Genomic DNA, 24,521 nt, shown 5'->3' with positions numbered 1-24,521 from the left:
AGCAAATATAATACTTGGCGTACCCCATACGTGAGATTAGAGCTGTCAATATGGGCTAGGCCCGTTGGGCTGGCCTGGCCTAACTCGTGATTTGATAGGGTTGGACTACGATTTTTTGAGCCTATTTAGGAAAAGAGATTTTTTGCCCGGCCTAAATAAGTCTGTCGATTTGTGGGGCTTGAGAAATATGGATAGGGCCGGTCCGTGGGCCAAATAAAAATTAATTAAAAAATAAAATAAAATAGAGTATTAAAAATAATAGGAGTCTACACTCAAAATCTGTTTAAAGTTTGAAATATTACAATTTAAATACAAATTATGTTTATAAAATATGTACTACATAAAATAAAAAAATTCTAAAATTTCTGGGGAATCACTACATAGGTCATAGCCTCTGGAATATTATCATAGTTTTTGTGTTTTACTATGATTATTGGAAAATAATTAGGTTTTTCTATTAGCTATTTATGTTTTTGCTTGAAATCAAACTTAATAAATATTCTGTAGATAATTTTATTTGTGTATTTGATTAACAAGTAATAACACTAACCCCATGTAATATTGTCTTGTCGATATTGATGATAATATTTTTAAATTATAATTTAATTAAAAAAATTATAAAAAATATATTTTTAAGAAAAGAGGGCTGGCCCGGCAAAGCCCGTAGCACACACACTTGTGGGCTGGGCTGATCATTTTTTGGCCCACATAAAAAATGGGTTAGCCCGGCCTGGCCTGTCAAATTGCAAAGCCTGTATGGGTTAACCCGGATGGGATGGGTCAGTCCATATTGACAGCTCTACGTGAGATCAGGTTTCTGGATTTATCCAACATTTAAGTAAATTGGGTAAGGAAGAAAATAAATAATAAAATTTCATGTATTTGTTCGACCAAAGGTACTATTTTATTACCTGCTTTTTAATTTTTAATTAGAGACGTGACCACATTTTTGGTAAGTAGTACGCATATTTTATGGAAAAGAAAAAGTCAAATCGATTCGAAGAAAACATGGCAATGTTATATTATTTTATCCAACATTTAAAAGTAACAAATGAAATAATAATTTTATTATATTACTCTTAATTATTATAAGTCATCTTACTCAATGCAAAATTAATGAATTGAAAATAATTATATAAAATAATAAATTATTTCTTCATTTTTTAAAACTGAAAAAAAATAGATAAAGTAAGTATGTTACATTTATTTATTAGTTATATTATATAGAATAAATAAATAGGAGTATAGTATTTCACAATCCCTATCTGAAAACGAGTTGGAAGGATGAGGATTACAAGTGCCATCTACGAGACGATATATGCAATGCAGCCAAAAGTGATGTATTTCTTCTTTTTAATTAATTATTTCAATTCCTCAAATCCAATTTATAGCTAAAAATATTATAATATGTATTTCTTTTGTATGTCTTATAAACTAAGTATAGATATTTTTTTTTTCATTAGAAAAATTTAACGTTAACCTTTCGTTTATTATTAATGGGTTGTAATTATATAAATAAATATCTATGAATTATTGTTCATTACAAAAAAATTTAAAAACATTTTTTTTTCTTTCTTGGAATATGTGATTGATGAAGGGGAATCATACTGATAGTGAGAATTGTAATTAGATACATTAAAACAATTTTTTTTTTAATTTCACAAAGAAAATAATCTAACACTCATTATATTTGGCAAAGATTATCAAGCAACTCCGTGAGACTAAAAGAATAACATCTGTTTATATATTTATATTTTTTGTTTTACTATTAATAATATGATTTTTATGTCAAAGATATATCACATGTTTAAGTTTCACCATTTTCATATCTAATCAAACATCCCTAGCAGATGAAGGGGTATATTTTAAGAGAATTAATTATTTTCATGGTCCATTACAAACCTTTTCATAAAATTTATATCAAGAAAAAAAATTCAACGTACAATATTTGAAAAAATAAAAACAAATTATTAAAACATGTCGTTTTTCAATTTAAATTGTAATGATTACGTTATAATGGAAAACACATATTTAATCGCACTGAATTAATTAAACATGTAATCAAATATTAAATTCGAAATATTAATATATTTATTTTATGTGATTTATAAATTGTTATAACCGACCCATAGCGATCAGCAATTTTCTTGTCAACAAAACTTTGGATGTTTCATATGTCATTATCTTTTTGGGGGTGAAAGCGAAGTCATTGAAAGCTCATCAACTTTTGACAAAAAAAAAGTAGTAGTATTAATATTTGGTGTGTTGCAAGTTGCAACTAGCAACTCCGATAACACGCTGACTTTTACTTAACAAATCAAATTTGTATTTACTCAATTAATTGACTGTCCTACTTGAGTGTCAAATTGATTCAAAAATTGTGTATATATACTCGCACAAATATTGAAAATTATTTGAAATGTTCTCCAAAACTAAAGCAATAATTTGAAATGATTTCTCAAAATTTAAAGCCAAAACTTTAAAACTAAGCCCTAGGATTGAAAAATTTGGGTGTTTTGTTCTTCTTAGTTTCATTTGCTTCTGCTTTTAGACTCAATACTCTTTCTCTGTAGGTAACAAAGTGATTATTTTTTCCCCTCTTTTCTTAATTCTTATGCTCTCATGGTTTTGTACTTTTATAGAAATTTTGCTATATGTATGGCTTCCGCTTCTATAGTTTGACAAGTGGTCTCTATCTCTCTGTATTATCCCCTGAATTTGAAGTTGATTAATAATTAGACGTATAACGTATGGTATTAGCCTACATCATAATTATCTGCTTAGTAAGTGTAAGCAAGAATTGATGCCTTATCCATTGAGTAAAAAATGTGAAATGTCGTTGATGAAGTAAGTTTGCTCATCTTTAATTCTGTGTGATGATCACGCATATCTGAATTGTTAAGACTAAACGAGGCAGATCGTTAGGCTGCTGCTTCTAACTCACACTATTTATCTTAAGAGTGTTAGTGACCTAATAATCTTAATTGTGGCAGGTGAAGTCTATATTATTTCTAAAACAATCTTATTATGTTCTGATGGGCTGCTTTCACTCAAAAACAACACTCCATTACACACCCGGATATGAGGAGCCCACTGTGCTTGCTGCTGAGACACCTTGTGAGTATGAGAATCTTAGTCATGTTTTGTCATTCAAGTTAATGTACTGGTTTCCTAGCTGTCAACTTTTGCGAATTATATGGCCTTAAGAGAAGCAGTTGGTATTCAATCGGAAATAGTATGTATCTTTTGCCAATATAGATTATTTTATGCCTATGCAAATCCTGCCCTCCTTTATCAGATAGTTAAAAAGAATCACTCACTTTAAGGTGTTAGAGAGGGAAAAAAAAACACTAGAGCTCAGGATAAGGATCACATCCCACAGGCCTCCAGATCTTAGAAAGTGCATTTAATTTTATAATCAAAAGACTTATGATAGCATTTCATCCATGAGACTTCAATGACAATGGTTAAGGAAAAAAACCACAAATCTTGTTACTATGAAAACCATAATATGATGTCTTCTGAGAACGAGAGGTATGATCTGGTTTGTCAATTTGGTTGATTTACTAGCAATTTTATTGCGTCCATCACTAAGTTTACAAGCATGGATGTAAAAAATAGATAGAAACATGTATTAGGTTTGATTATCAGTAACCTCTTACTACAATTGCTAATCATTTAGGAACTGTGTTAAAAAATGTTGCAGTTACAGTGAGTGAAGTCGAAGCATTATATGAGTTGTTCAAAAGAATAAGCAGCTGCATTATTGATGATGGGCTCATTCATAAGGTATATATCTACTGCTTGCAAAGAGAAATACACGATCTTTCCATGTTTAGGATTTTTAAATGTATAATTGATATAGTACTTAGCTAGTCGATAAGTCTATAATGTGTTATGGCTACCTATTCTAATTCTTGCAATGCCGTCATCAGGAAGAGTTTCAGCTAGCACTCTTCAGGAACCAAAAAATGAAAAATCTGTTTGCAGATAGGGTATGTTTCTCGGCCAATTTTTCATTGAAATGGTCTCTGTAGATGAATCCTGTGCATTGTTGATTAAACAGTTTTGACGCATCAACTCTTATGCTGGAAGTCTACTGCTTCTCTTCCATTTGATTGGATAATTTTATTGCTTCTTTTGTCAATTTCCCTGTTTTGTGTTCATCTGAAGTTGTGGATATCTCTTCACTGAGTTTCTTATTATGCAGATATTTGATCTTTTTGATATTAAGCGCAATGGAGTGATTGAGTTTGGGGACTTTGTCCGATCACTGGGTATCTTCCACCCTAATGCACCAGTAGCTGATAAAATGTCATGTAGGAAATGAACTTTCTTAGCTTTTATACAATTGACAATGGTGCCTTTCACTTAGTTCTGATTTCTCACTTTCAGTATTGTAATGAAACACATTATGTATGCCTATTCGTTGACATTGATGTCTCTAGCTTAATATCTTTGCAGTTGCATTCAGATTATATGATCTAAGGCACACTGGTTATATCGAGAGAGAAGAGGTTGGTATCGCAACTATATATGCATTATGCTCTCCTCATCTTGACAATCATTGTTAGGGCCCAATATAAACACTCCCAGTCTTTAGCTTTCAATCATTGGTGATATTACTTTGACTAGCAAAAGCATGTTAGCTAAAGGTAATAATCTCTCTGCTGCATGTATATAATTTGCAGTTGAAAGAGATGGTACTGGCGCTGCTGCATGAATCAGAATTGGTTCTTTCAGATGACGTAGTTGAGATTATTGTAGATGAGGTGAAGACTAATTAAAAGTTTAAACTACCTTTCGCGCCAATTTTCACTATGTTGTCCTTTGCTGTTTATTCACACTCTATTTATATCTTGTGTGCCAGACGTTTAGCGATGCAGACACAAAGGGTGATGGGAGGATAGATTCAGAAGAGTGGAAGGAATTTGTTTCAAAGAATCCGTCTCTTCTAAAGAATATGACACTTCCCTATCTGATGTAAGTGTGGCATCAATGAAACTCAGATAGGCATCGTGTGATTATCTCGAAGACATTCTTTTACTTTTTCTCGTTCCTCTTGAAATGACTATAAGCTATTTGGATAGTCGAAAAAAGAAACATAAATTGCTATTACCTGATAGTACTGATATGGTGGCCTTGCTTTATTCAGGGATATAACTTTAGCATTCCCCAGCTTTGTGGTAAGCTCTGAGGTTGATGATTCAGAAATGTAGACTTGTGCGTGTAAATACAAATCTTTGAAGGTCATGTTAAATAGCCTCTTCCACGCTGGTGTTTGGATGATCCAATTCAATACAGTGCAAAGGAGTTCAATAATCAGAAGAATATCAGGTTTTATATTGATTATTGGAGATTCACCAAACAATATTGAGTTCCAAAAGGCAGAGCTATCCAATATAAGAAAAAGGTTAGTATTTAAGGGGAAATCATGGCTTCTGTGCTGTCTCCATTCGGTTAGCATTATTCATAGTGTTTTTGAGGAGCAAAGAGTTGGTTAAGAAGTTTCGAGTGTCTGCAAGGCTATTATATATAACCCATGAGTGTGCGAAAACTGTTGGATGCACCTCATGCATTAGGCATTGTGCACACACCTGCACGCCTGAGGTGTAAGCATCGCGAGACAAGCCCCTCCTAAGATCTCAAGACATTTTGAGTGCCTTGTCTCGGGTGAATACTGGGCAAGTGCCTTCTAAAACATTATATATCTATAGTAAGAGTTGTGCATCGTAACTTCCATCGTGCTAAAAAAACCTTTGGCACCTAACATAAATTTAACCGGCAAAGCATATAGTATGGCTATGTACAAACGAGAGAAATGAACTTGTGAAAAGCATCTGTATACAGATTTAAGAAAATGGATCACACGGGACAAATGACTTCCAACTTTTTCTGCTAAAAGGGATGAGGCAGGTGTTAGGTGTTTAAGTCGACGGGTTGTTTGCTTATATGAACTTGAGCAATTATCTTAAGGCAAAAATAGAAAAAAGTTCACTACACCTAGCTAGTACATGTACTATTTGAAATGCAGACTTACTGGGCATAAGTTCTTATGGATGAGACTAGGGGTCATTTGGTTGGAAATAAGTTGTTTCAAGATTAATTATCCCTCGTACCTCCAACCAAATGCAGGACTTCCTCAATAATCATATTTTACTTCTCATTTGTTTTTAGTAAGACATTAACGGAGTCCATCGGGTTTTCCAATTAGTAATTTTTAGCGCATCACTTTTATCGAATGTAGTCCATTTTGATATTAAAAAAATGAGATTCTTACATTTTATATACGTAAAAGCTGGTAAATACATATAACATATAAAACACATAAAATGTATATATTTTTTCTACATAATATTGTAGATTTGGTTTGAGAATGTAAATTATTTTCAGTTGAACAGACAAATGCGCAACTTGCAAAAAATAATAAAAATGAAAGCTGTAATCTAGTATATATATGATCTAATAATAACAAAAAAAGAAAAACAAATTACATGCACTTAATAAACAATGAAAGCTGTAATCTGGAATGTTTCTTCGGTCAGATCACCAATAATGGAGCAAATTCACCTAATTATGGAAATACTATTAATGGGACATGCCATGTTATTCATCATATATTACTGCACAAAACATAAAATTCCATCTTGAAAATATGTTCATTTACTTATTCAGGTACTCAAACCTGCCAAGAATGCCACCCCAGTTGAAGGCAACCACGATGATCCAAAAATGAACTGCGCTACAGTGTACTTGCTGGCCTCATCCGTGGAATTGATCACACGATATCCCGGCCATTTTACCCGTTGCCCCACGGCTGCTCCCGGTCCATAGTTCATATACTCACCATAATACAATGTATCAAGAGCAAAAGTAGCATTCCACTCTAACCAACCATGCGGGTGTATGTGATCACCCAAGTAAGATAACATGACAACAGTTCGTGAGTACAGCTTCCATGGTCGGCCTAGATACGTGGGGAAGCTCCCTTTAGATGCCTGGAGGTCAGATGTGGCTATGATTTTGCAAGCATGGATTGAAATTCCAGTGTTTTGATTGGGATCTTTCCTGTTTTGAGCTGTGATGGTGTTCTTTTGAAAATCCATTGGCTTTCGAGCATAAATGCTGCAGTTTTGGATGACCACTGCTGCATTACCGAAGATGAAATCAACTGTCCCATAGATATCACACTCGCGATAGAATTGGCGCTGGGAGTGCACGTACAGAGTGTCTTGGTATCCGATGATGTTGCATCGATAGATCACAGCATGATCAGCACCAATACGAAGAGCTACCGCTTGATGCTTGCCTGGTCCAGCCCAGTTCTGAAATGTAATGTCTCTTGCAATGAATCCAGCTCCAGTTGCCGCTGCACATCAACAAAGTTGTACTGTGAGGCCATGATCCAATGTTACAGAGATGATAACAGAGTACTTTTTCACAATTCAAATTATGTAAACTTTGATCAATATTTTAAAAATTGAAACTTATAATATTTTTTACATAATTATTAAATATTTAAACTTTATTTCAAAATATTGAAATGATCTAATTTAATTTAATTTTAAAAATTAATCTCAAAAGCGAAAAAATGACCCACGGGACGCACGGAGTAATAAATCTACTCAAGTGGTTAGAGAAAGTGAGTCAAAAGGACATTAACAGTTAGGAGGGGCATGAATATTAATTACCTCACCTCCCAACATGTGATTATTTCTTTAAAATATAATGAGCCTACCAAATTACTGGTCATATCGCTATCCCTAGTACTACTTGTCTTCAGATTATAGATTTTTAAAAAGCCAATCATGTCATGGATAAGGATCAACTATTTGTGATTTCTATTAGATTCTCATATACAATTTTTTCATATTTTTTATTAGGGAAAAAGGTCGGATATATCCTTCAACTTTATCATTTGAAGCTGATAAATCATCGTTATGAAAGTGGCTCATATATACTCTTATTGTTATACAAATAACTCAAATATACCCCGCTATTACAAAATGAGCTCACATATGCCTTTCATTTAACGGAAGTGAAAAAAAATAGTTTTAAATTTATATTTTTGACTTTTAATTTATAAAATTTCACGTAGGAGTATATATGATCCATCTAGCAAAGTTTAAGGTATATTTAATCTTTTTTATACATAAATTATTTTTTAACTTCTTTGATTATCATTATTTGAGTTGCTTATTCCTATTTTATTTTTTTCTTTTATAAATTAATGTAAAGAAAAAAATTTAAAACTGATTTTTTGTGGCTATATTGTAATTTAATTTTTGTACTTGAAAAAAAAAAAACTGGTCATCAATAAGAAAAAAAGTCAAAAGAAATACAGGATAAATATACCCATATAAATTATATATATATTTTTAAAAAATAATTAAAAAATTAAATTAAAATTAATTTTTTCACTTTCGTTAGAGAAAAAGGGTATGTATGAGTCATTTGTATAACATCATGAATATATATCAGCTCAAAATAACAAAATTGAGGAATATATCAGACTCATTTCTCTTTTATGAAGAAACAAAATTGTGGGGGCTAACGTCCTTTATATCCCCTGGACTAATGTTACTGTCCATGCTTCCCAAAATAGGTAAAACACCTCAATTTAGTGCTTCCACATTTTTAAACATTCTATCTAACTTATGTTTTGATAATTGGGATAATGGGATTGGTCATTTGAATTCATATTTATTCCTAGCAATTTCATTCCAACATACATTTATTTTCTCATACACCAAAATAAAAATAGTAAGTATTAGACTAAGATATTTGGAGGGTATGTAGCATACAAATGACGACTGAGACTTAATTACAAAGTAGCTAAGAATTCACTGACAAGGCCATGTGCATTTTCTAATTTCTATTACTGCTGCTGATATGCTAGTACTAAAATTGCCAAAATGAAGAGGGCCGCCCCATGCCCACTGTTTCAATTTTCCACCACACATCACGATACATAAATAGGAGTAATAAGAGGCAAGTCAAGAGGGAAACCATATAAATGGAGCCAAAGCAAAACACCAGCCTAGCAATGTGACGCTGATGCTTGATTTTAAACTATTTGAATGGACATGTAATAATCAAGGTAGGTATGTACAAGTTGACGACTAAAATATCACTATTTTTTAAAAAAAATGTAGTCAAAGTGAGTAAATATACCGAAAGACGCGGTATGGAATGTCGTCAGATTCTGTGATACACTTTTGCCACCTGATATCATCGTCTGGCCTTTACCGTCACCTATGAACATTACGTTCGTCTTTTTCCTCCCTACTTTCAGGATATCTTCTTCATACCTGTTATTTACATGCGCAAATAGAAATTTTAATTTGTATTCCTTTGATCACTCGAACACACAATCTCAGAATTGAAAATAAAATATGCGAACAATACTTTATCAAGAAAATTTGATAATGCTTTCAAGCCTACTAGAAATAATATCATGATGAGGACGACAAAGAAATGAGAAGATCAATGCTATAATTAACTACTGAATACTGAGTCTATCACGTGGGATGTAAACAAGGACAAGGAAAAAGTACTCTTAATTAGTAGTGAAAAAGCAAAAATAATAGAGTATTTTTTTATTATTTTTACCTTCCTGCCTTGACGTAAATTATTATTCTGCGAGAACTGTAATCAGGGAGCTTCTTAATTGCCTCTGCAATTGTCTTGAACGTTCCGTTACCGTCTTTTGAAACGATCATATCTGCTTGAATTGTCGAAACTGGCGCTTCCAGTAACTTTCGATCCTTCCGTGACAGCCATTTCGGGAAATTCTCATTTTTCGCCGACGCAACAGTACCCATTAATCTCCGCCGACGGTTGTGAATCGGAACTCCGGCGAAATCATCGTTTCCGTTCACGGCAGCGAAAATGGCTAAGCAATTGCTCACCAATTGAGACAAATCCTTCAAATTTGTCGCCATCTGATCCTTCACGTTCCCGCTAACATCAGCGAAACCTTCCGTACACGTGTCCTGGTTGGTGAGCGCAGCGCTCAGCCACGTCTGCACGTCGTTATTGTTTCCCGGTGGTGATTTTCCGGCGCTGGGAGCAACGGAGGTTAAGGATCGGGATAGAAGGTAAACAGAATCTTCTAACAGCTCAAGGCAACTCTCATAAGCGGACCTTGTACGCTTATCCATGACAAGGCTGTTAATATCGGACGCCATGTAAAACGCCCTGCCAAAACGCTGAAGCGTCGCATTGACGGAAATGTGGACGAGTTCGGCGTCGGAAGCGGTGAGTGCACCGGGGAATTCATGTAAAGAGTTTAAACAGAGCGTTGGAAAGCGAGTTCGACTACATGTTCGTGAAATTGCCTGACTGGGCTTTATATGACGCACTGTGGCACCCGTTTTAGTAGTACTCCGCACAGTTACCACAACTGCTGCAGAAATTGCAGAAGCAATTATAAGAATGCTAGAGAAAATGAGTACAATTTTGAGTTTGGACCTTTGATTGGGCGCATTCTCTTCAAATTTTGGCAGTATTTCTCGGCGTGAGAGATCTTTAGGCTTGGGTTTTCCAAGCCTGGCGTAGTCCATTTTTGGGTTTTAAATTTTGGAATACAGTAGGAAGAGAAAAATGCAGTTGCCGACAATAAGTAGAATGAGCAAATGGAGCCTCGGGGGAGGCAAGAATACTGTTTTTTTTTTTGTTGTGAGTAATAAAATTAAAGAAGAAAGTAGAGTTATAAAACTTGAGTGTTGGATAGACTGAGGAAAATCATGCATATATATTAGCCGGTGGAACTATGCAAGGGCAGGAGTGGTTAAGAATTTAGACGGGTTTTGGCGATGTTTTATTGTGAAATTTGGAAAAAGAAATAGTTTTCGTTTTTAAATTGAAAAATAAGATTTGATAAGTGAGAAGTATTGAAAATAATTTCTAAATTTTGTATGAATTATTATTTTCATTCTCGAATTATTGACAATCTTAAAAATATTTCTATATCTGACTGACTGATCTTAAACACACTTGAGTTTACTACATGAGTGAAATACACCCCTAAATTCTCATCAAGCTTAGGAGTATTTTCAATACTTCTCTCAGTTTTTTATTATAAGTCTCACATTCCTACAGGAGTTTGAGACCACTTGTCATGCCATGTGGAAGATCGAGAGTATATTTAAGTTGAGTTAGTCAAGTAGAGAAATATTTTTAAGATTGCCAATAGTTCGGAGTTGAAATTAATAATTCATGTCAAGTTCAGAGGTATTTTTAATACTTCTTTCTATTTGAAAATTGAAATTGTGTTTTGCTGTAAAGACAAATTGGAGTTGTTTTGATTTTCTTTTGAGTAATTTGAAGTGAAAAAGTGAAAGTTATTTTTTAAATTTTTGAAAATTCTGAAATTCAGTTTCTAGTTAAATTCCACATTTTGTGATCAAATGTATTTTTTTTGAAGTGCAGCATATAAAAAAATTAGAAAATTCAGGGCAACTCCTTAAAGTTTATGAATTCTATTTGTATTTGTGGAGATATGACAAAAGCAAGGTCATGATCTTTACTAGTAAATTCAAATAATAAGTGTAGTGTATTATAAAATAATGAGTTCAGTTGAATCTAGGGAACGTAAAGTGTGGGTTGGAGTAAGAAAAGATCTCTTTCCAAGTGCCACCCCTAGGTATATGGAAGTGGCAACGTTGTGAGTAAGGGTAAGGTTTGGTGTGAGGTCAATATCAAGAGGAGATTATTAGCTGTCCTCCATGGAGGATAGTGGTAGACTTGGGAAAAGATCAAATCTATATATATATTGACTTCTTTTTGTTGTATTCATTCATCAATTTAGTTTGCAGAATATTAAATGGTACAACAAGTGGTACTACCTAATACTGGTAAATGCTTTAATTTATTAATTTGTTAGTACCTAGTATTGATTTTGAAGCAAGAAATGGTGTTGAGTGCATGACTAGTGAGGGACAACCAACTTTTGGATTACTTCATTTAAATTTTGGTAATGACGTTTATGATTTGATTAAGAAGTGTGATCAAATGAAGTTAAGGGAATTTGGTGAAGCAAGTATTAGAATGTCCCTGAACATGGCTTAATTTGTTTTTTTCGAAGAGATAGTAAGGACATATCATCAATAATTTAGAGCATAAATTAAATATTACTATAATATTTTTATTATAGATAGATACGTCAGGTTGTGGTCAAGCAATAGAAAGAAAAATGTCTATATATGATTTAAAATAGGAAAAGAGATGTATATATTCCTCAATTTCGCGCTTTTGAGCAGATATAATCCTCATTAAAAAAATATATATATATAATAAAGAGTAAATATCTTTAAAGGTCACTCAATTATCGAGAATTATTTTGTAACGTCACTCAATTTTCTTTTGTATCAATAAAATCACTCAATTTTAAGATTTTCTTTTATAAAATCACTCAACCAAATTTATCATTAAAAAAATATATGACATGACAAAATAAATTAATTTTTATGCCATGTTGACATGGACCCCACAGATAAAACAAAATTAAAGAAAACTCATATCTTAAACCCAATCCATCAACAATTTCATAACCGTCGAAATTATAAATCTGGAACTTTATAGGTTTGCAATATTCTTCTCAAATTTATTATTTTTTCTGAAAAAAATAATAAATTAACCTCCAAAGATCGATTTACATTTTTTAATTTTTGATGTTTAATAAATCGACCTTCAATCAAAAATCGATTTACATTTTTTTATTTTTGGTGTTTAATAAATTGACATTCAATCAAAGATCGATTATAATTAAAAGTATGTGGTTGTGTACAGGAACTTGATTTCTTTTTTACAAAAGATTAATTAAATAGACCACACTTTATCCAGCCAGATACATCTATCGGCAGTGATTTTAATTAAATTTAGACTTAATTTTGATATAATTAAATTCATGCAAATTTCTTAGTGTGCAGTGATCTTAATTTTAAATATGACACAAAAATTAGTATATTTTATCATGTTAGTATCTTTTTAATGAAAAAGTTGGTTGAGTGATTTTATTAGAACAAAGTTTAAGTTGAGTGATTTTATAAGAGAAAAACCTTAAATTGAATGACTTTATTGATACAAAACAAAGTTGAATGACTTTATAACATAAATACTCATAGTTGAATGACCTTTTGAGATATTTACTCATACAATAAATGTATATTTACTATTTTCATTAACTTACTTATATTTTACTAAATTAAAAAAAAATCTAAAATTATTTGTTTTACCCCTCCCGACCAAAGAATGTGTATATCTAAGATATATGTTTTATTTATTGATTTAATTTAAGCACCAAATATAATCATAACCCACCCACCCTCTTACCCCCAATTACGATTTGTTTATCTAGTTTTGATTTGACAAGAAGTTTAAGAAAGCAATGAAAGATTTTTTAAGCTTGTACCAGAATATTTATTCTTGATCTTAAACATATCACATAGAAAATTAGCACTAAGAAGTTGCCAAAAAACCATTTTTTTAAAAACAGATTAAAAATAAAAATAAATAAATTGAAAAAGATATAAATGTTATTCTCAAAGTTACACAAGTAAATCATATACTTATGTAGGTAAGGAACCCTGCAACAATGCAACTAATTAGTTGAATTAGGATATGCTAACAGAAAAAATTACCGTAGCAGCAAAGAAAGAAAAAAATGTTGAGTTGAGCTAACCAATCGGTTACCGACTATTTGAACGTTATATTTGAAATTACTACACATTCATGCTTTAAAAAGAGGAAAAATTACCTAAAACCAATATTCTTTAAAATTTTCTATCATTTGAAAAAATTACAAAATTTTTATTTTTTTCTATTCTTGGATACATCACTTTATGCAATGTCTCAGTACGTACACGATGTATCAGGACATTGAGTGATGTATCCAAAACCGAGACGCGATATATCGAAAAGTTGAGCGATATATCAAAAATCGGGATGAGATGTATCGGAACGTTTTGAGATGTATTCGAATTCTACCAAATTTAAGGATTTTTTTATAATTTAAAAAACAATAGAGATATAATGTAATTAGCTCTTAACAATATAAAATTTGTGTGAAATTCCCATTAAAAATGCTAATTAAGTTGCTCTGCTTATGGAAAATTGGTATGCTGTAAATACGCCCATAATACATTCATGACCGAAGATAGCATGCATCCAATCAGTTTTCTTTATTTTTGGCGTACCTTTCATAATCATCGTTTTATGGGATCGGGACGAGCTAGATTTGAGAGAGACGAGAGATCAAAGGTTGAATACATTTATATTTGTTGTGTCAGGTTATATCAGGGATACATATTTTGAATCAATAAATACAATTGTATAAACAAAATAGGCAATCGAGATTGGGAAATAAAGGAGAGAGGTGAGCGAAATTTGGAACAGAGAAAGAGGTTGAATACATATTGTATTTATTGTGTATTTCGTGATAAATTATATTTGTATTAATTTATCGCCTTGTGTATTTGTATTTATATGTTACCACTTACCAGGTACGTTTGTATTTGTTTTGTATCTATATTTAAATTTTAAAAAATACATATTTGATACAACTGAATCTTGGAGGTGTGAGAGAGGCCAGAGGGAGAGAAATTTACAATAAAATCTCGTCTGATGCTACCTATCGTAATTATTTTAAATTATAATTATATATCATAAATACCTATCATATGTTTATATTACGTAATTTTTCTAAAATAAAAAATAAAAAAAATCACCCTTTTGGGATTATTCTACCACAAAGTTTGATTGTATTGACACTAAGATAAAACACAATGTCCCACCTCAAAGGAGTGCTAGAATGTTCTTTTGACAATTTTTAACACTTTTGTCCACTACATTATTGTAATAGTTGTTAAGCAAAATAAATAAATCGGTGCATATATTTCCTGATTTAAATATACAGTGAAAATTGTTTAATCGACAATGAGAGGCTACTTATCGTATATTTTTATTTTTGGGTAATAAACTTTGTTTAGTAATCATAAATATATAGAAATTAAACTCTAAGCTTATATTTGAATGGTGTGAATTGTATTAGTATTATGCCTGCTTTAATAATTGGATGACTCTAATTTATCCTACGTCTTTATCAACTTGTCGATTAATGTCTTCATGTATGACATATTATTACAATTATTGCTTTGAACTCCTCTCATAGAAAAAAATGTCATCTTTAAAATATCTCTTCATATTAATTATTTGGTAATACAAGTTTTACTCATTTTGGTACCTACCAATTAGTATTCAATTTTTTAATTAAAGTAATCTCCAAAGAGTATATTACTCATTTATTCAACAACGTACTCATACTAACGAGAGTTGTGGTATAGTAATAAGTACTCTTCATTCTAGAGGTCTGAGTTCGACTTCCTCTGAGTATGAAGTTGTCTTTAATAGAGAGCATTTTACCCCACAATGTGACTTTCCAACGCGAATTCAGATTTAGTCGGGGTCTAATGTGGATATCAAATACCGTGTGAAAAAATTTAAAAAAATACGTATTCATCAATTTTAAGATACAAGCTCCCGTTTCATCATAAATTTTAGAGTTATAACTTAAATTTTACTTGATTTTATAAAAATAATTTTACAAGTAAAGGTAAAATTTCTTCCAAATATAATTTTATTTTAAAAAAAAAAAAAACTTAAATCTATCGTATAACCGCTAGCTAACTTTTGAATGCAAATTCTGCCTTTCTTTTATGAAAAGAGAGACATTGATCTTGAAGCGTCTGTCTTCGTGGAGACATTAAAAAGTGCATTACTTCTTTTAGAAAAAAAGATGCTACCACTATTTAAGAGAAAAAAAGTATTTATAATATTTATGAATTTTGCGTAAATTATTGTTGTATCCCTCAATTATTAAGAGTTTTAAAAATATCAAAATGATTAAAGGACTTAAAATTTTCCTTTTCATGTCATATATACAAATGTGTTATTCACGTATGTGCACGTGTGAATTTTTTTTACTAATGTGACATAAGCATAGATACATTATATGACATGAGTGGAGTATTTAAATTTCAATTAGTCAAGTAGGTGTGTATTTTTATTACGATCAATAGTTCGAGAATGAAATCAATAATTCTCGACAGCTTTAGAGACGAAACTAACAACTTCATCTTTATTTTATTTTTAAAATATTATTTATAATTACTTGTCATTTTTTATATTGATCGTTGTTATATATATACTTGTGGATATTCATTAAATATTTTTATTTTCCAAATAGAAAAAATGACAAGTAATAAATAATATTAAAAATGAAATAAAGACGGTGTTGTTAGTTTTAAGAGTATAAGTGAGTAAAAAATGTGAGTGAATTTAGCAAAATAGGTGGATGAAGGGTATTTTTAGACTTTTTCCTATAATTCAGAAGTATTTTTAAGGTTGTCAATAGTCGCAGATGAAATTAATTATTCTCGCTAAGTTCAGGTGTATTTTCAACACTTCTCTCATCTTTTTTTATTAACTTAAGAATAATACATTCTTCTAAAAGTTTAAGACCACTTGATATGTCATGTGACAAATCAGAAGTGTATTTAAGTTTAATTAATTAAGTAGAAAAATATTATTAAGGCGGTTAAAAAATTCAAAAACAAAATTAATAATTTTCATCAAAATCACAAGTATTTTTAATACTTCTCTCAATAAAAACTAACTAAATATGGAAAGAAAAGAGAAAAAGGTTCGATATGAGTTGGAGGCAGACAATTTATGGTGTTATCCTTTTTAAGTTTTCTCAATGGTACAGGATGAAACACCAAACTAACTTTTTCATTAAAAAGTTGGGGAGCAATATTAATTTCTTAAATATTAAAACGCTACTTAACTTTTTAATGCAAATTCTGCCTTTCTTTTATTGAAAAAAAAAAAAAAAGAAGAAGAGAAAATTAATGTTGAAGCACCTATCTTTGTGATCTACTGATGTAGTTTAAACAATTTATAAGCCCATTATTTCTTTTTGGCAAAAAAGATGCTATCATCATTTAATTCTTTAAATTACAGCCAACTAAAGATAGAAAGAAAAGAGAAAAAGGTTTCATGTGAATTGGAGGCAGCTAGCTTTGCATGCCTAAAGGTTTAGAGTCCTGAGAAAAACTCGTTGATAGGTGTAATTTGTTTTAGATATATTGTATTTATATGTATTTGACTTTTTCGCTCACCTATTTCTTATCTCGCTCGCCTCCCTATGTATCTGTATTTCAAGACAGGAATGTATATGGTATCCAAGATACATGTATCTAATGTGATTCATATGGATCTATGATACATAGACTATTTCACTAGATTCTTTTTCTTCTATTGCTCGTATATCTTCTTATTTCAGTTTATCTGATAATAAAAATACATATATTTAGATGTATTTAACTTAAAATTTGATATAAAAATTATTAATTAATAAGACAATATATAATTATAGATAGAAATTCTTGTGTAATTTGATAATTTTGTAGTTTTGCCTTTAAGTTAAAACTACGTTCCATGAAATTTTCATTTGGGTGCGTCGGTTTGACACGAGGAAAATGTTTTCCAAAGAGTATTTTTTCCTCCAACATTACACTCAATTATAGTTGACTTATGAACATGTATATCTGAGATATATATTATTATTTTTGAAGTTTGTGATTTTAATTTAAAGATATATTTATTTTTAGACTTAAATATGGCACATAGAAAGTTAAAATTTTAAAAATTATTTTTAATACAAATTAAAAAAAAAGTGAAATAAATAAATTAAACCGAATGAATATTGTTTTCAAAGTGACCCAAGTAAATCATATACTTATGTAGGTAAGGAGCTCTGCAACTATGCAGAAAAGTGTTGATTTATAATTTTATTTTTTATCAATTGATCTTACATCTAGCCAGACATAAAGAAGAATTAAAAGGTAAGATATAATTTGTCAAATATTATAATACAAAAATTTAAATTCATATCCCACAAAAATACTTGTTACTACAGTTTTTTTCTTTGAAAGACCAACGCAAAATGACCCATTAGCTCTTTGTAATAGGGTTGTGCATATGTACTCGGTACTGTACAATATTTTAAAATTCGATAGGATAACTTTGATTTTCAATATCTAAAAATATTATATTATTATCATATCTAATTAGTTTGATATATATAGTTTGATACTTTAAATTGTGATTTTGTTATTTTATGATATGATTATTTAGTAATCATAATTTGCTTGACTTCAGTTTATATATATTCATATAATAAAGAATTATAACTTTACTTTTTTCTAAAACGATTCAATCATATTAGACGAATAATTATCTTTAATTTGTTAAATAATTTCACAAAAGAACATTTCAATCACGATAGAATAATCAAAAATGTAAAGTTTAAACAATATTATTGAAAATTTATATAATTTAAATATTTAGTTTATAAATATAAAAAAAATATTAAATACCATACCTATAATATCATAATACTCATATTGCGATATAAAATATTTCAATTTCAATATTAATATTATACCATGCCCACCCTACTCCATAGATTTCTTTCCTTGGATAAAGACAATTTATATATATTGTGTTATCCTTTTAAGTTTTCTCAACGGAACAGGCTAAACAGTTGGGGAGCAATATTAATTTCTTAGCGTAAGAGGTCCAGACATGTCCGTAGGGCTCATTTAGTATGCGGGATAAAATATAGTAATAATTTTAGAATAAAAGATAAAATTATTTATTATTTTATATTTATTTCATGTTTGATTGGTAGGATAAGAGATAATAATCTCATGAAATGTATTAAAATAGAGGGATTATTATTTAATATAAAAAGTAAGAAATAGTTAATTTCATGAGATATTCTCAACTTATGAAATATTCTTGTGTATCTCATCGATCTCCATACGAAATGAAGAACATATTTGCTTAATTTTGCATACCTTAAGAATATACTTGACTTTTTTCCTCTTATTAATCAACTAATTATGTTAAATTGGGGATCTTGTTAAATTAAGATTATATTTAAATCAACTATTGAACGAAAAAAATATATGTGAGCTAATTAATTATATGAAGGATAAATTTAATTTGCTCATTTTCAAATACTTTAAAGACGGAACCTTTTTCAATTTCTTAATTAGGTATAGCTTAACAGTAAAAAAGTGAAAATTGAGTTAAAAAAAAAGAAACGTGTTAGCTCTAGTCTAGTAGTCCCTTTTCAAAAGTGAATTTGTTTTAATGACGTTTTAAATTTGATAAACGAAGTGTCTTTTCTCAAACTTATAATTAATGCTCTATTAATTAAGTGAATCGTTGAAGCCTAAAAGGAGAAACAAAGCTAGACTTGGTGAATATTCATCAACGCAAATTGTGTTTCAGTTCTAAAATTGTGGATTCTAGTCATCTAGAGAGTAAAATGGTGAGAAATAGATTTATTTTTTAAAAAAAAGGTTTACTTTTAAAAAACCCACCAATAAAATAATAATAAAAGGCTATATTTTTAATTGACCAAAATAGAGTGATTATCATAATGGAGTATATTTAACTACCTTGCATTCTAATAAGTATAAGAATAAATATCAAATTAAATAATAGTTAATAAACTTAAAAGTTTTTTCCAAAAGAAAAATTGTGTTTAGGTCCTCCTAACAAGTTGATACCACTCCAATGCTGTTTCTTCATAAATAAGTTTTTATTAAATATATTTTGGATTTTTTCATTTTTCTAAAACTCAAAATGCCACATTTAATATGTTAATTCGTTGCTTTTCCACGTCAGCAGCTTCTCTATTACCACGTCAGCAGCTTCTCTATTACCCATCTCTAATTTGTTTTGTCGATTGTAAAAAAAATAATCAAAATGGTATAGTAATCTTTATTAAATGATACAAGTCTTAATTAAAGTGTCAATCTAAGTAAAAAATGATGTCAATTTTAGGTGACAGTTGATGTGTCCGACTATAAAATTTTTTTTGAAATTGATAGACCCTTGGCATGGCTTAGGGTCATTTGCACTTTTCTCCTATTTTGTGTGGGTCTTTAATTTTTGTCCCTCAAGATAAATAATTTTGTCACAGGGCAAGTTTATATACATTTTCACAAATTATGTCAAGCGTCACGTCGACTTATGTCCCACTAAGCATAAATTCAATCGTTAAAAACAAAAAAATTAATATTAGTTCATTCAAAGAGCAAATCGTGGGATTAAATGAACGAATATAGCCCTAATATAAGCTAGGGTGTTAACAATAAATAATGTTGAGCCTAATAAATTATAAATCAATTAACTAAATTGGTCAAGTGATAAACCAGTGGTGGGGGACGCTAACCACATGCTTTGGTTGTTAGTTGCTCAATCAGTTTATTATCGCTGACTTTTCAAGTATTTTGGATAATATTCAATTATTAGCTAATTGATATTTGATTATAGATCTATTAAGTGCATGTCTACGTTAGTTACTAACTGGAAAATGGTGTGTGCCCTACATTTCAAGCTCTAATTGTAATGTTGATGATATGAAATAATTCTTTCCATTTTAATTCTTTAAAATTGTTCTATACATAATTGAGAGATGAGTATGATAGACTTGGACGGGTCAATGTGCGATTAATAAGACCCATGGTCTAGGTTGGTGACCTCCACTGCACTTTGGAGGAGTGCCTGCCTAAGGTCGGCCCAAGTGGTTGATCCTATGTCATACTTTGTTGTTGTGAAAGTCTGTGTTCGTGATTATTTACTTTATATATTTTGTTTTATTTTTAATATGTTTATTTGAGCCGATGATCTATCGAAAATAGTCTCTCCACCTTTATAAGATAGTAATCAAATTGTATACTTACGATAAATCGTCCTCTCTAGACCCCACTTATGAAATTATACTGAGTATATTCTTTTTAAATTAATGTACATTTCCCTTTTGTGTTCTTTATAATGCAGCTATATATCATCTAGCACAGTTATATTAGGTATCACTTAATTGTCAGCATGACATATAGTCCAGAGTCCAGACAAGTGAGAAAATGATATTCTTGCAGTGAATTTTTTGCACACAGCTAAGATATATATGTCTGGATATGTATAATTTGATAGCCAATGGTAGGTCTTAACTTTAAATGCTTTGTCATTATCATTTTATTATTAATAATACCATTCTTGTTATTATTATCATTTTCATCATCATCGTTATATATTGGAAATTATTTTTAAATGGAACGTTAAAAAAGAAGATAAAAAGGCATAAAGTGGAATAAGACTTGGCATGCCCATGATGGAACAACTAGTGAAGTAACGTTTCTAACGCAAATTTCATTTTCTTCTATATTTAATAAAAAATAAAAAATAGAAATTAAATTGGCATATATATGGACCTTTTCCTTCTTTTTTTTTGGTTTTCTACCAGTGTTCGGTACCCACATTGGAACCCGATTAAATTTGGATTCATGCCAAGAAGTCCTACATTGGAGGTAAAGTACTCCCTAACAAAGATGACTCTGTACCAGGGGGACTCAAACTCGTGACCTCTGGTTAAATATGAATGACTACTTATCACTCCACCACAATCCTTGTTGATATATATATATATATATATACACATAAATCTCATAGTGTTAAGAGCTAATTACATTTTATCCATATTCTTTCCCAAATTATAAAAATCTCTTAACTTTATAGGAACTCGGATACATCAGAAAACCCAAGGATACATAGCTCACGGATTGCGAATGAAACATTATCTAATGGGAGGGATGTATACGAGAGGAGAGGGAAGTATTCGAGAGGAGAGGGATATATACGAGAGGTCGTAGAGACGGATCCAATATTAGGAGTTTGAGAGTTTTAAATTTTAAGATAGTAAAGGAAAATATTGCAAAGCATGTTCCCTTATTATTATTATTTTTTTTTAAAAAAGAAAGAACCTTTTGTTGAAAGTACGATTCAAACCCACAACACTAGTTTGGAAAGCATTTCCACAACTTCTTTCTTACCATTGAGCAAGTTAATATACATATATATATCTATTTAATTTTCTAGTACGTACTAGAAAATTAAATAAATATATATGTATACAAATACAGAATCTATAGAAAAACTAGAATTTGACCGAACCCATTAACCCTCACCTAGCTCTGTTCCTGCAAGAGCAAATAGGGATATATGGCGAGGAGATTTTTGTAAAAAAAAATTTTAATAATAAATTTTTTTTTAAATTATGATAAAATAAAATACATATTTATGTCATTTTTCCTTAACTGTAATTATTTGAGTGGGTCTGGAAGGTGACGAACTGCCTTTATATGATTTTGCATCACCCAACACCAAGTGTAATGGTGGGGTGAAAATGGGGTCTGCTTTGGCCTGTGGCTGTGGGGCATTCTGATAGCCACCTATTTACATACTAGTTGTTAGGAACAGCTAACCACCAAGAGTTTGTGTAAAATAGTTGGGACTCTGCTACTTTTTTCTCGAAACGGATATACCTTGTTCTAAGTAGTATTACGGGATATTGCTTCGTCGATTTTTTTTTTACTAATAGATAGCTATATATATAGATAATAAGTGCGCAAAACAAATATATTGAGTTCATATATTAAAAAAAGGGAAAATGGTATATAATAACAAACTATTAATTCAAATTAAATGTTATAAACATAGTTTGATTTAATTGTATCACATAGCAAACTGTTGCTATTTCGCCTCTCTCCTGGTGATTCTCGCCACTCTTGTTCTCTCCCTCGCCTCTCTCGCTTTTTATACAAATGCAAATGTATAAAATGCGTGTGTGTTTGTATAAAGCGAGAGAAAACTATATATATACACATATATTTTCATTCCCTCTCTCCCCTCTCCTAGATCTCGCTTGCCACTCTCCCAGATCTCTCTCGCTAGTCTCTCCCTCACCTCTCTCGCTTATACAAACATAAATGTATAAATTGTGTTTCTGTTTGTATAAAGCGCGAGAAAATTGCATATACACATGCACATACATATATTTTTGTCCTATACACTTATAATTATACAATACAAATATTTATCTGCCCAGTTTTCTTTTGTTTTTCTCTCTTTCTTGCTTTATACAAACACAAATTAAACAATTGATCTTTTGTATATGTATACCGAAACAGAAATAGATTACATACAACTGCTTTCTTTTGTATATGAATAGCGAAATATACATATTTATGTTTGCTATGGAGCGCAATTATGCAAACTATAGCTATATCATACAAATATGATTTTTGTGTTTGTTATATGTGAAAGTTGCTCTTAAAAAAATGACATTGGTTGTTATTGTAGTAATTTTATTTATTTATTTATCTACTTTTTCAAATTAATGTAGATATTTCTAAGAAAAAACTATTTATGTACGCTAAATCTACTTTAAAATTGAAGTTTCAAGTCGAGCTTTAAAATCTAAAAACTTTTTGATAGAAAACAGTTTACACTCTTTCGTGTAACTACTTACATTTAATTCAAATTAGGTGAGCAATGATGGAGAGCTAAAGAGAGAATCTTTTTCGTCGAAAAATTGTAAATATTTTGAGTATATATGAATAGTTGAATTTCGAATGATAATTAAGATTAAAAATTGCTAAAGTATTTATTTGAAGTTTAAATCCTAAACATAACACTCCAATTTATTTTTTTGAATATATAGTGTAGAAATTTAGCGCCTCACCCGCACACACTCAGTAGGTATCGATCGATTTGAAAAGCAATCGTAAAAAGAAGTACTAATAAAAAAGAGTTGGAAACATTGGACAGGAAGTGGTCCAATTGGTTAGACATCTCTACTTTTCTATAAGTATTAGTGGTTCAAACTTCAACTCACACCCAAAAAGTAAAGAACTAATTATTGATCCTTTGGGATGATGTGGATAAAGGAATATATATAAAAATTAAACGTTGATCGACACAAACTCAATGTTAGTGCTATATTATTATAATAATAAAGAATATATATATCTTCAATATATGCAAATCAGAACAAAATAATAATAAAGAATATATATATATATATATATATATATATATCTTCAATATATGCAAACCATAACAATTAATAATCGGGAATACTGACCAACATGAGTTATGGTGCAGTGGTGAGACTATTTCACCCTTAACCAAAGGTTTCGAATTCGAGCCCTGAGTATGAAAAAAATCATGTTGGGAGCGCCACCCCGAATGGACCCTTGCACGAAGGTAACTATTTGATATCTATGTTCACTTTGTGTCTACAATAAAAATTATAATTTTAAAAATAAAAAAATAAATAGAATATATATTTTATTATAATATTTATATTAATTGATTTATAATCTTAATGATATCACAAATTACCATAATTATACAAATATCATATTCACATGCATTATATAATTAGGAATGAATAATTGATGTTAAAAACAACGTATAAAAAAATATTATTTTCATGAATATGCTAAAGTGTATAAGTGAATGTAAACGGAAGAAGTACTTCATGGCAAGTGATTTTGCTATTTATACATGCATCAAGTATTATTATATTATAATTCTTTGAA

At 30.3% G+C, this 24,521-nt stretch overlaps 2 protein-coding genes and 1 non-coding gene across 3 annotated transcripts; 2 read left to right on the top strand and 1 right to left on the bottom strand.

Annotated features, from left to right (window-relative positions):
• Nucleotides 1-3,028: 3,028 nt before the first annotated feature.
• On the top strand, nucleotides 3,029-5,374 carry LOC125834323 (calcineurin B-like protein 4). The gene is made up of 8 exons (XM_049513473.1): nucleotides 3,029-3,117; nucleotides 3,707-3,789; nucleotides 3,936-3,995; nucleotides 4,211-4,319; nucleotides 4,465-4,517; nucleotides 4,692-4,772; nucleotides 4,871-4,983; nucleotides 5,156-5,374. Exons 1-8 carry the CDS (start codon nucleotides 3,036-3,038, stop codon nucleotides 5,217-5,219), a joined length of 645 nt encoding a protein of 214 aa, XP_049369430.1. The 5' UTR covers nucleotides 3,029-3,035; the 3' UTR covers nucleotides 5,220-5,374.
• A 1,057-nt stretch (nucleotides 5,375-6,431) lies between these two features.
• On the bottom strand, nucleotides 6,432-10,678 carry LOC125834320 (probable pectinesterase/pectinesterase inhibitor 34). Its single transcript, XM_049513471.1, has 3 exons — nucleotides 9,613-10,678; nucleotides 9,175-9,311; nucleotides 6,432-7,369 (listed from the first exon to the last, which is right to left on the bottom strand). Exons 1-3 carry the CDS (start codon nucleotides 10,563-10,565, stop codon nucleotides 6,672-6,674), a joined length of 1,788 nt encoding a protein of 595 aa, XP_049369428.1. The 5' UTR covers nucleotides 10,566-10,678; the 3' UTR covers nucleotides 6,432-6,671.
• A 9,883-nt stretch (nucleotides 10,679-20,561) lies between these two features.
• LOC125834458 (U1 spliceosomal RNA) lies at nucleotides 20,562-20,721 on the top strand. The gene has a single exon (XR_007443356.1). It is a non-coding gene; the product is annotated as a U1 spliceosomal RNA (small nuclear RNA).
• The last annotated feature ends 3,800 nt before the right edge of the window (nucleotides 20,722-24,521 follow it).

This window comes from Solanum verrucosum, unplaced genomic scaffold (genome assembly GCF_900185275.1).
Source record: "Solanum verrucosum unplaced genomic scaffold, falcon-dt-bn FXZP01000279.1, whole genome shotgun sequence".
NCBI lineage: Eukaryota > Viridiplantae > Streptophyta > Magnoliopsida > Solanales > Solanaceae > Solanum > Solanum verrucosum.
This window is presented reverse-complemented; position numbering and strand designations above follow the sequence as displayed.

What these genes read in the sequence shown, in the direction of transcription:
- LOC125834320 (XM_049513471.1), bottom strand. Translation starts at nt 10,565, where the DNA reads ATGGACTACGCCAGGCTTGGAAAACCCAAGCCTAAAGATCTCTCACGC. An exon ending in ATTTACGTCAAGGCAGGAAG is followed by an intron (nt 9,312 to 9,612) that starts GTAAAAATAATA and finishes TGTAAATAACAG; the next exon opens with GTATGAAGAAGATATCCTGA. An exon ending in ATTCCATACCGCGTCTTTCG is followed by an intron (nt 7,370 to 9,174) that starts GTATATTTACTC and finishes GTTGATGTGCAG; the next exon opens with CGGCAACTGGAGCTGGATTC.
- LOC125834323 (XM_049513473.1), top strand. Translation starts at nt 3,036, where the DNA reads ATGGGCTGCTTTCACTCAAAAACAACACTCCATTACACACCCGGATAT. An exon ending in TTGAGATTATTGTAGATGAG is followed by an intron (nt 4,773 to 4,870) that starts GTGAAGACTAAT and finishes CTTGTGTGCCAG; the next exon opens with ACGTTTAGCGATGCAGACAC. An exon ending in ATGACACTTCCCTATCTGAT is followed by an intron (nt 4,984 to 5,155) that starts GTAAGTGTGGCA and finishes TGCTTTATTCAG; the next exon opens with GGATATAACTTTAGCATTCC.